The 13,245-nt window shown below is 32.6% G+C and overlaps 1 protein-coding gene across 1 annotated transcript in view; it reads left to right on the top strand.

Moving 5' to 3' along the window:
* LOC132725748 (dentin sialophosphoprotein-like) overlaps window positions 1–5,079 on the top strand; it is a 45,581-nt gene extending 40,502 nt beyond the window's left edge. The window contains exons 13-15 of the mRNA XM_060710938.1: window positions 367–463; window positions 1,516–1,623; window positions 3,917–5,079. Coding sequence (XP_060566921.1) covers window positions 367–463; window positions 1,516–1,623; window positions 3,917–4,187 — 476 coding nt within the window. The 3' untranslated portion in view covers window positions 4,188–5,079. The remainder of the gene's footprint in view (window positions 1–366; window positions 464–1,515; window positions 1,624–3,916) is intronic.
* Window positions 5,080–13,245: the final 8,166 nt, after the last annotated feature.

Below are 13,245 nucleotides of genomic sequence, written 5' to 3'. Positions count from 1 at the left end.
TATCATTTACATAATTAGAAGCCTGCTTAGAATTTATATTGTTTTGTTAATTCCAATATACATGTACATCTATAATTAAGAATAAAAAATTCTAAATTAAGAACCATGTGCTTTGCTTTTTATTTGACATTTTACTGATAACTTTTTTGGACCCTAATGATGTTAAGACACGTTGGGTCACAAGACTCAACACCCACAAGTCTGTTCTTGTGTTTGATGTTCTTTAACAGAGGACATTAAAAATGCACAGCTATTTGAAGTTGTTGCCATTACAGTACATGTACATGTAAAACAGTATGTATAAAGTATGATATGAAAATTAAAACGTAATCTTACTTTACTTTTGTTTCATTTGAATTATTTCAGAGAGAGTAAGGGATACATTGATACATGAGATGTGCCATGCAGCTGTCTGGTTACTGAATGGAGTTAATGGTGGACATGGTTCTTACTGGAAATACTGGTAGGTGAATATTATAAGAGTTGACAGTAATTTGTTTGGGTTGAACAACATTAAATATTGAAATATTGGTAAAAGGTAGGCATTTTTGCTAGAGATAATTAGCATATACCATGCATTTTGAAGGTTAATGTGACATTTTTATTAAAACAAATACATTGTGTATTTGTAAGGTGAGAATTGGGTGTACAATAACCATTATGCGGAACAGAAAAAATCAGTTTGAAGGACAGCTAAATCCACTTCCTCAACAAATTGTCAATAATTCATTGAGGGGGTATGAAAAATAGATGTTTTAACATTGGACCTTTAGTGTGACCTTGACCTTGAGATAAGTGACTTTATGGTAGTACTCTGCACATTGTCTCAAAAAGGTGATCACTTGTGCCAAGTTATTTCAAAACATTTTCAGCAGTTTAAAAGTTATGGAGCAGACATGAATGTAGACTTTTGGCACTTAACCTTTACATTTGCATTTGGCTTTTGAGGTAGCAACCCAATTATTGCACTCTGCACATCATCTCATAATGGTGATCTTTTGTGCCAAGTTGTTTCAAAAAATTTTCCGCAGTTTAAAAGTTATGGAGCGGACAGGTAAGTGTTACAGACAGACCGACAAACGGACAGACTGACTAACAGACGGAGGTCATACCTGTAATCCCCTCCCCGCGCCCCACTTTAAACTATATTTAAGCATTGAAATATTGACAGTGTGAATTGAGTGGAAAACTGTAAATGTGGCCACAGTTTAATTGTACAGTTTGTTAGGTATGCATTGTTATACTGAAAATACTGTTATATGAACATAACTCTTTTGGAAAGAGTACTACTAGAAATGCTAGTAATGTAAACATACTTTGGCTGGAAATATTGGTAATGTGAACAAACATAAGTTGGAAATACTTGAAAGTGAGCATAAAATTATCTTTGTTTGAAGTACTGATGTAGTAAACATACTTTAGCTGTAAATACTTGTGTAGTCTTTAGTAAAAAAGCAAATGTTATCAACTTTATATGATTCATATTAACACAATTTGTATGTTATTGTTCAACAGGGCAAGACATGCAACAAGAGTTCACCCAGAGTTACCTGCAGTGAGCGTGTGTCATAGTTATTCTATAAACACAAAGTTTACATACAGGTGCAAAAGTTGTGGCTACAGGTAACCATTGTTCCCATTTATAGCATATTGCATTACAGGGTAAAGCTTAATGTAACATTATTACAATTTAAGACAGTATTGGGATACCCTCGCTTTCTTATAAACATATCATAGACATATCAACTGAAGAAAAAAACCCTTTTACATTAGTTAAGAATTAAGTTTGCTAATTGGTTTCTTAGAAGAATTTGTTTTTATACTGGAATCGTAGAACTTTCCTAGGAAGTAGAACTTAACTTTGAAGAGTTGTGTCATAAAATCCATAGACTGGTATTAGGCAATATTGCAGAAATATTTTATCTTAATCACATATACAAACACATACACAAATATTGCACCAAAAAGCTCACTTTGCCGACATATTTGAAAATATCTTTGTTTATGCAGAATGGTCCCATTTTCAAAGGAGTGGAAAATCCTTCTGACTCAAGTAAATTTCCATTTACAGAAGAGTTCAAAATGTATTTATTATGTGTGAACATTGTTCATGCTTTACATAATGTAACTTTTACATGGAAAATAGGTTCATTTATAATATATTTATACATTGAAGTTTTTCTTGTCTTTCACCTTTGCCTTGCTGCGGGTAACTGAATCTACCCATGTGACCAGTGCAGACCAAGATCAGCTGATACATCAGTGCGGTCTGATCATGGTGGTCTGATTATGGTCTGCACTGTTAGCTATTATAGCATAAAATTGGCTATTTTTCCCTCTTTTGCCCATGTTATAACGGGGCCAAAACCATGCGTTAACATAGTCACGCGCTCTTGTTATAGCCCGGTTTTACCTATGCGCAATACATACAGGGCCCAGTAAACAAACAAAAAATGACGATTTGGCCTGTTTGCCAGAGTCATGCGCTCTTGTTATATTGGAATTATTAATTCGAGGGCCTCAGTCGCATAACGGCGATTAATTATGCCGGCAATACGGCGTATAGACATCGCCGCTTATCTTGGTTGTCGCCCTTTCTTAGAAACGGACAGTTGTAAATGTAAACAAATAGAATCTGTCATTCAGTTTAATCCCCCGATTAACTTACAAAAATGGAAAGCACAAAATGAATATAAGAAAACGTTGTTTTATTGACGTTTATATTGATAAATGTTCTGTATGTTTCTTTGAGAGAAATAATGTTTTATGCCTGATTTTTTTTTTAACTTGGCGTGCTTAAAAAAAACCGATTCTGAATTTGAATCTGATGTCACTGATCTTTTTCCTACCGCCAATCTTTAGTCATTCTAGGAATTTCTGAGGCGTCTGTTTTGTCTAGGGTAGAGTAATGTTATGTTTTTCTTAAGTTAATATATCTCCAAAGTTAAACTTTGTTTAAATCAATTAAAATTCGAAATTTTGTTCGGTTCTCAAGTTGTTGGCCCCGGAAAAAATAAAACGCATACGTAAAACATGTAGAGTTGGATAAATACCGTTCAAGCACAAGGATTTAATGTTTGTGTTTTATATATAATATACATCATGAATCTGTTTTAAAATTTTATGCTATAATAGCGTCAACGCACGTTTATTTCGTGTTATAAAGTCTGCAGAGTCCCTCGGAACTGTTGGAGCCCTCGCCCTACCGGGCTCGGGCACCAACCGTTCCTCGGGACTCTGCAGACGTTATAACACGGAAAAACGTGCGTTAACCCTATATTCAGTCAGTACTTATTTAAAATTTTCCCAAATAATGAGGAATGGTTTTGTCCAGATTGTAAGGTGACCAAGCCCATTTAACATATTTTGTGTGATAAAGGTTAAAACCATGCTTTTCTGATTGCAGTCTTATCATAGTGCTTAAATTGTAGATTTTCAAATCTTGTCCATTTGAAGTGAATAGTTCTTAATTTCTAACTAGTCTTTTAAAAAAAGTGCTTGGTTGGCACATGTGTTTGAAAATATCCACAGTTATTGACTGTAAACTACACATTTATTTATAACGGTCCATTTTCAAAAAATCAGTAATTATGCACTTTTACAGTACAACCTCCATTAAGAGCCACACCAATTGGGGAGTATAGGTTTTTGTTGCTTTAGAGTGATGTTGTTTTACTCATTAAGGTTTACTTTTGGGGAAAAAATAATACAGTTAACTCGTCACCTTAGTACAGTAATGGGATAAGTCCTACTATCCCAAATAGGAGTTAACCAGTTATTGCACTAAGGTGATGTGTTGTTGTAAAGGGGTGATTGCTCAACAGAGGGCTCTTGTGCGGAGATTATATTGGTACTACTTGTATATTCTTATAGCTTTACAGAACAATACTGTATAGAATAACTGTTATGATTTCAGTATTGGAAGACATTCAAAGTCATTGGATGTTAAGAAGAAGGTTTGTGGGTACTGTCGAGGGGAGTTTGAACTTATTCACAATTCTGTACCAACCACGCCCACCTCTGCTGCTAGCTCCACCACCTCTTCAACTCCAAGACCGCCCAACAAGTTTGCGTTGTTTGTTAAGGATAATTATAACTCTGTGAAGAGAATGAATCAAGACCTTAAACATGGAGATGTGATGAAAGAACTAAGTAAATTGTTTGCAGAAAGCAAAATAGCTACCTAATGGAATTTTGTTTAGAATGGACAATTTGTGTGCAGATAAATTTTATACATTTCATTATTGTGAAATTGTGAATTTTCTAAGAAACCTTAGGTTATTTTTATGCCCTTGAAGGGTGACACATGGTTTTTGAATTGTCTGTTCATCTGTCTGTCCACTTTTTGTCAAGGGCATAGCTTTGCTATTTACAGATGGACTTTGAAATAATTTTGCATAAATGTGAAGTACTTTGAAATAATTTGCATAAATGTGAATACTTTGAAATAATTTGCATTAATGTGAAGTACATTGAGATGATTTGCAGCATGCAAGTGTTTGTAGGTTGTAGGTCTTTGGTCAATGTCACACTTATACTGAAAGTGAATTGATGGTCATGTCCTGTCAACAAATCTGTCATTCTTGGATGGATTTTAAAATAACTTGGCATAAATGTGCTAGAAAGGTAGTTGTGTCTGTTTCAAGTCATTCATGGATTGATTTTGATATAATTATGCATAACTCATTATTGATAGAGTTATGCCCCTTTAAATGCAAATTTTCTTTGAAATTATTTAGTTCTACAGGATAGCTTTGTCAATTTTGAAACACATGTACATGTATTTTAAATAATTCAAAGTTACCATGTTTAATGTTTGTTTAATAATTAAAGTAAAAAGTTGGTGCTTCTGTAATCATGTACGATTTGCAATTATACGATCAAATTTCATGTATATTTATCTTTTAATGAGCACTAAAGAGAATTTTACTACAATATCAGGAATATTTTCTTCACAGTGACATAATATCAAAGAATATTCTCTTTGAAGTTACCCAAAGAAAAATGATACAAGATTTTTTTGTTGCTTTTTTTGCATTCTATTGATTTCTGTTGACATTAAACAAATATTCCATGTTAGCTTTTGTTTACTTCAAGATCCACAATTATTAACATATACAATTTACATGTATCACTTTTACAATGTGTTTTGAAAAGATGTAATAAAAATGGAAAAAATGTGATATATGGGTAAAATGATATCAATTGGTAAAATAAAATTGAAGTTTATTTTTATCCAAGTACAATAAAATGTCATCTACAGAAAGGACTGTAGATTTGCCCCCAGGTGTCCAAGCTCATCTGTCCTTCTTGATCCAGTATCATTCATGAAGTACTAACTAATGTCAGAATTAACAGAAACTTTCACTGGATATGCCTCAGGTTTTCCTAATCTCTGAGTACATAATCTAGTCAACTAATGAATAACCTTCAATGAAGTACATGACTATTACAATATAGACTTTAATCAATCAATGAAATAACATTAAACCCATATCAATCAATGAAATGTGCTAGATGGTAAAATGAATGTTATGCACATGTTGTTGTTTCCCCTCTGATCACAAGTCTGGTTGTTACATTGAAAGAGATAACCTGAAATAACTCAAAAAACATACAAGGTATAGGCTAATGAAAATTTAATTTAGAATGTGAACAATCAGAAGTAAGATTATGCATGTTACTTTGTACTTTGATAAAATTGATGCATTGGGTCATGTGACTAGACTTGATAATATATCAAGTACATTATCAAGTATCTTTATAGGAGATGTTTAATTTACTGTTTATCATGATACTATCTGAATATCAGAATGACATTATGCTTACAATTGTTGAGCTGTAGTTTTTTGTGGATTAATTAAGCTATGATTAATATGCCATGCTTTGATCTACCCCCCCCCCCCCCCACACACACACACTCCTGTTTCTGTGGACAACTGTAATCATTGCCATAGCATCTTTGTCCTGTAAGAGACTTCATACATAAGATACTCCAGGAGACGAACTTTACCGTTCAGATATGACCTTGACCTTTGAATGACTTAGATCTTCAAAATCAAATTTCCAAAATTTGAGCAGGGCAATATTTGTTAAAAAAAACACCAGTCATATTATTTACAAACCCATCTTTTGGAATTTTGAGTGTGAGAAAATTGTACAAGATTTGATTGATATTTATTGATAACATACTATTTGAGGTTTTGCAGGAACTATAAGTGTTACAATACATTGTATCAGTAAAATTGTATCTAAATGAATAATTTTAGTTCTTGTTTTTTTATTAGCTCATCTAATTGTGTTCAGAGGTGAGCTTTTAGGATGGCAAGCTGTCCATCCTCCACCTGTGTCCACAATACCTTTAAACAACATTTCCAAGCTAAACTACATGGTGGATTTTGACCAAACTTCACTGAAATAGATGGTTCCAGTCTGATGCATACATAAGAAGCTCACAGGAGTTAAAAATACACTTTAAAAGAAATGAAATATTTAAAAAAACTTCTCCTCAGAAATTACAAAGCCCAGAGCTTAGATATTTTGCAAGAAGCATTGCCTTGTGGTCCTCTTTATAAAGTTGAATAAATTAGACCCCTGAAAATCACCCCGCCCAAAGGTTTCTTAGTTTATACACGTTATCTATAAAAGAAAATGCATAAGTCTTCTTTTGAGAAACTACAATATTCAGAGCTTAGGTATATGGGCTAAACTATTGCCTAGAGGAATCCTACAAAGGTTATACAAGTTGTGACCCTCGGGTGTCAAAAAATGTCCCCGCCCTGGGGATCACTTGGTTAACATAGACTTATATAGTAAACACAAGTTAAAAATCTTCTCTGCAAATATTATACCAAGCACTTAGATATTTGGCCTGTAGCACCATCTTGTGGTCTGTTAAAAAAATTTGCCCCAACCAGAGGGTTTACTTACCCGGTAGTTCATATATATTTGTATACTATACTACCGGTATATACATATGCTTTTATATATATATATATTTTGTTTTGGTTTGTTTTGGGTTTTACGTCACATCGACACAGTATAGGTCATATTTATTGATGTGTATGTATATATATATAAATGCGTATATATATACGTGTATATATATATATATATTTAAATGCGTATGATATATAAATGCGTATATATATATATATATATCTTCTTCTGTAATACACATGGGGATATATATTGAAAGGATTCATACTTTGACAAAACTAGACAAGACAGACCCACTAAATTTTTAAAAAGGAAACGTTAAGATTTGTTCAAACGTTTCTTTGTTTGCTTTTTGAAAAAGTAAAAAAGTCGACCGTTGCCCCAGCCTGGCGGTGGCTCTTGTTGAGTAATTGCCCTTTTGTTAATTTTCATACTTTATTTTTGTTCGGGCCATTTCTCCTAAACTATAAACTGTGGACTTGAAACTTCATAGGATGATAGATCTTATCAAGAGGAAATGCAGTGCTTAAGAACCGGTACTCTGCACTTCTTATTTTTTGAGTTATTGCCCTTTGTTAATTTTCATATTTCATTTTTGTCAGGGCCATTTCTCCTACACTATAAAAACTATTGACTTGAAACTTCATAGGATGATAGATCTCATTAAGAGGAAATGCAGTGCTTAAGAACTGGTACTCTGCACTTCTTATTTTTTGAGTTATTGCCCTTTCTTAATTTTCATATTTCATTTTTGTCAGGGCCATTTCTCCTACACTATAAAAACTATGGACATGAAACTTCATAGGAGGATGGATGTCATTGAGATTAAGTGCAGTGCATAAAAACTGTTACTCTGTACTCCATGATTTTAGAGTTATTGCCCTTGTTAATTTTTCGGAGTTCTAGTTATTTTTGTTTATTCCATATTTTATAACAGTATAAGATTATATATACAAAATCATATCACATTTTAGTTGCTAATTCACTCTGATTATTTTATTTGAGACTAAAATGTAACAGAAAGAATGATGAAAGGCATATAATTATGAGCCGTGTCATGACAAAACCAACATAATGGGTTTGCGACCAGCATGGATCCAGACCAGCCTGCGCATCCGCGCAGTCTGATCAGGATCCATGCTGTTCGCTATCAGTTTCTCTACTTGTTATAGAGTTGGTAAGCGAACAGCATGGATCCTGATCAGACTGCGCGGATGCGCAGGCTGGTCTGGATCCATGCAGGTCGCAAACCCATTATGTTGGCTTTGTCATGACACGGCTCATATATATTTTAACATCTGAGTCAGTTTGATACACACAATCAGTATATAATCATTGAAAACTTCAGCTGTAATACTGTCACTGTATTTTGACCCCTTATTATTGTGCTGCCAATAAGCCAGAAAAGAGCTTACATATATGTATGATTGCTACATTGTTTCTTTGCCTTTGTTGAAGAGAAAGCAGGTAATAATTTAATGCCTGTTGAGGTCTGTTTTCTTGTTCCATACATTGTCCTAAAATGTTGAGAGCTGTTTCTCTATGTCCAAGGTTTTTATCAGTTACTATAGTTCTTATAAGTTTACTAAGTGCTTGTTGTTGATCTTGATGTCTTTGTAGATGACGGTAGATCTTGTATTGTAGGAAGTATAGGAAAGGTAGAGAATCAACTACAGCCCAGTCCATCCAATAGTCTTTATACTGATTTCTGTGTATCATGTCATCTTGTGTAGATCTGAACATTTCATATTGTAGTTCATGAGGAACACAGTTGATCTCTTTCTGTATGAATCTGACACAAAATGCTATTACATGTTTGATACAGTCCTCATTTTGTTCACTACATACCCTCTCAAATTCTGCTGTTACTGCTGGTGAACGCTTCTCACAGCAGCTGCAGAAAGGTACAACAGGATAAGAGTAATATTGTTGTTCAGTGTTTCTTAGAATTAGTTCAGCTTTCTCCATATCTCCTGTACTGTAGAACACTGAAGCCAATTTAAGTTGGCTAGATGAGATATCTGAGTTTAAACCAGCTGATAACCAAACCAATGCTTGAGGTGACACTTGATTATTTTCACCAATGCTGAATGATGCCAGAATAGATCCATATGTGGTAAAAAGAAAAGGTGCTAGAAACTTGAATGCAGCCTGTTCTAATCTATTACCATTAACATTGAAAGTATTTAGTTTACCTATACAATGCTTCATTGTTGTAACGTTTTTTGTGTGTAAATGTTCTAAAACAAGTTTATGAGTTCCGCTTACAAAGAGTGCTGTGTTGAAATATTCTGAGGTCATATGTATCGCAAGAGAAGATTGATAATAATATGCTCTGTGTGGTACCATGTTCAGTTTAACTTGCAATCTATAGCCAAGATCATCAATATCAATTCTAAATAACATTTGTCTGTCATTCTGTAAAAAATCACTCACATTTTTTGAAAGTTCACTTTTTTTTTCAGCTGTAAATTGCCCTGCCATCAAATTATTTTCTTGGATAATGAAATGAGAACAATGGTCATTCTGTACACAACTGTGTAATTCTAATAGGCAGTATGTTAAGCATATAAATAAATTGTTCTCTTTCCATATACTTGACTCTGTGTTTTCTATACAGTGTAATAGAACGGTTTTACACATGAAACTTGATATGTTTATTTCCCTTTGAGGATTAATGAAGAATTTACGAATCATTTTCAATAATACATAGCACCTTATTTGTGTTATATTTAGATTGGACATAAGTTATCTTTCTGCCAATGATGTAGATATTCTCCATTCCAATTCAGGATATTCACTGACCTTACTTCCTGTTGAAACAACAAAACACCTAGTACTGGCTGCATATCTTCTCATGTCTTGTGTTGGCCATCTGTCAATACCTTGTCTCTCTAACCAACCAGATGATGACTGAGGCCATGATTTACAAGGAAAAGCTGACACCATGTCTGCATCACAGAATCCCTGTGGTCCTTGAAGAGCATTTGATGGTCCATGATCTACAGCATTCTGAAGTAAACCATTAGATATTGTGTTTTTTAACAATATTCTTCCACTTCTATCATTTATATAGTATTCATTAGGAATGACAGTGACAGGAAGAGGTTCATCAGGTTGGAGCAGTTGTAAAAAACAATAACCTGGGGTAGTGTTCTCAGCCTGTATCATGAGATAGTTTCTCTTACCATGTTCCCACTCTGACCAGTCTTGTATTATATTGAAATCATGCATACAGACTAGTATATCAATGTCTGAATCAAGTCCTAAAGTAGATGTACCTTCACTCTGGCTCCCTAGATGATATTCAGTTAAATTTTTATCAGTTAACCTGTACTTGATATTGCCCATATTCTCCCTCAGCATGTTATTTCTTCTCCTTCTCATCACATTTCTTTCATTGACACCAATATCATGTAAAACCTCTGATAATGCCAATGATATGTTTTCTCTGTAGTCAGCTTCTTGAAACATTCTGTAATATATTAGTAAAAGGAAAAATTGTTTCAGTCAGCAACCAAGTTTATTTTGTCACATACTTCTTCATGTTACTTAACTGACCTTGATGTCCTAGAACAGAACAGAATGGGATAGCCAGTACAGGAAAGCCAATTTGGAAAGTTTACATAATTTTAGGTAGATATCAATAAATAAATTATATTTCATAGATTTTTTTTCCTTTTATCTATTTGTTTCAATATTTTCCTATTTTCATTTCATGAACATTTTGATGTCAGTGTATTAACAGATGAGGGGATGTGTGATTAATTAATTTCTTAATACTGCATGTTAAAGTTAATCCTGGCAAACTATAACTGAATGTTTTTTATCATGGTGGATTTCCTGTCAGTCTATTTTGTGTCACAACTTTTCCAGTATAGATTTATTAAAAAGTTTTTTACTTCCATTTTTTTGTAAAAAAAAAAACAACAACAGCAAAAAAAGAAACAAAAAACAAAAATATTATAAAAAATAAATAAATAACTTATTTATATTTTATCAATAGTAAATTAAACTAGTCCTTTAAAATAGTGAAACATTTTTGATTTCCAGAGTCACATTTATAATATTTTTTTAATCAATACAGCATTATAAGTTATAAATTTGATTAAATTCTGTATAAAAATTAAAATTTAATCATTTTTAATTGTAACTTAAAGCAGAAGCTAAGAAAAGGATACTTGAATTAAGTATAAACATACTGGCATTAAACTCTTACATAATTGATTTTCAATGAAATACTTGTTAAAATATTATTAATTAATAATGCAATAAATGTTGAAATATGTGTACAAAAATAAATCATAAACTTACTTTGAAAAGATGATTTCGTACTATGTCCCGAAAAAAATTATAAAATTATATTATTCACTTTCGCAAGATCGAAAGAGATTTTGCTACTTGTACTTCCTCTGATGATGTGAAGAGGAAAATAACTCGTTTTTTCATCCTACTGTTTTATAAAAAAATTTGATTGTTTCCTCTTTTGACAAAAAAACCCAACATACATGAAACTATAAGGACTATAAGGACTTAACTATCATTGAGGCCCGCATGGAAGAGCGGGAAACTGAATGTGTTAGCCTCATTAAATAAAGTCGTTACATACGTACTTTACTTACTTTACTTTACGTTACTTTACTTCACTTTACTTTTATTTACTTTACTTTATATTACGTTACTTTACGTTATGTTACTTTACTTTACTTTACTGCTTTCTATTTAAGCAATAAAAAAATTATTAAGACAACATATGATTTGAAATTATGTAAAGAATATTGCCTGTATAATCATTCTTTCAGAGATAAATAACTGTATTTTCATCAGAAAACTTAAAGGTATATAAACAAGAGGGCCATCCCATGATGGCCCTGAAATCGCTCACCTGTATATAGGCCCCTGGGGCAGGGCCAATTTTAACCCAGGGGCTTTAATTTGAACAAACTTGGTAGACACCCATTTGAAGATGTTTCATGATAAATATCTAAGCTCTAGCTGTAAGTTTTTTTAAAAGTTTTTACTATACACATATAGGGAAAAACAATGAACCCTCTGGGCGGGGCCAATTTTGTCCCCGGGGCTTTTATTTGGACAAACTTGGTAGTCACTCACTAGAAGATAGTTCATGCTTAATATACTCTAGCTCTTTTGGGTTTTTTAAAAGAAGATTTTTTAAGTTTTTACTATATACATGTACATATAAGGAAATCAATGATCCCCGGAGTGGGGCCAAATTTAACCCCAGAGCCCTTAATTGAACAACAAGAGCTGTCACAGGAGACAGCGAAGCTCGACTAATTAAATACTGGACGCAGTAAGGAAGAAAAAACTGAAAGAAAAATCAATTATGATATAAATATATTTCTTCTTATAAGAAGAAGTTATTGTTGTAAACATAAATTCCAAGTTCAAAGGGATAAAATTTTGGAAATAGTCACACTAGAGTTATGGACCTTGTCACACAACATGTGTGTAATGATAAGAAATATATATTTGAAGTTAAAAGTAGATACCTTAAAAAGTAAAGAAGTAATATTTATTAAAGAAATTTCTAAGTTCAAAGGGAGATAAATCTGAAAATATTGCTTCAAGAGTTATGAACCTTGTTGCAAAAGATCTAGTTGATGATAAGGAATTTGTATTAGAAGTCTGAGGTAGACTCCTTTAAAACTAAAGACTTAAGATGTGGTTTATGATAAGGAAAGTATATTTGAAGTATTAAGTTGATCCCTTGAGAAATAAAGAAGTAACAGTTAAAAAATAATATAATAAGTATAATAATATAAGTTTAAGGGGAGATAAATGTAAAATATTGGTGCTAGAGTTATGAATCTTATCACATAAATGATAAGATGTGGTTAATAATAAAGAACATATATTCAAAGTATGAAGTTGATCCCTTAAGTAATAAAGAAGTTACAGTATAAAATAATATTTTTATTGAAAGTTCAAGGGGAGATTAATCTGAAAATATTGGTGCAATAGTTGTAAACCTTTTATTATAAGATGTGGTTGATGATATTAAGAAACATATATTTGAAGTTTGAAGTTGATACCTTAAGAAATGAAAAAGTTATAGAGAAAAATATTTTACTGCACAAAAACTTTAATCTGAAATCTGGACGCTGATGCCGACGCCGGGTCGAGTAGTACAGCTTTCCATATACTTTGTATAGTGGAGCTAAAAATGGTAAACACCAATTAGAAGATGTTTCAAGCTAAATATCTTAGCTCTAGCTCTACGGCTTTTTAAAAGAAGATTTTTTAAGTTTTTACTATATACATAAATGGAAAAACAATGACCCC

The sequence above is a fragment of the Ruditapes philippinarum genome, unplaced genomic scaffold (assembly GCF_026571515.1).
Source record: "Ruditapes philippinarum isolate M1 unplaced genomic scaffold, ASM2657151v2 ctg1511_1_1_1_1, whole genome shotgun sequence".
In the NCBI taxonomy this organism is placed as follows: domain Eukaryota; kingdom Metazoa; phylum Mollusca; class Bivalvia; order Venerida; family Veneridae; genus Ruditapes; species Ruditapes philippinarum.
The sequence above is the reverse complement of the archived record's forward strand: the minus strand, read 5'-3'. Positions and strand labels throughout refer to the sequence as shown.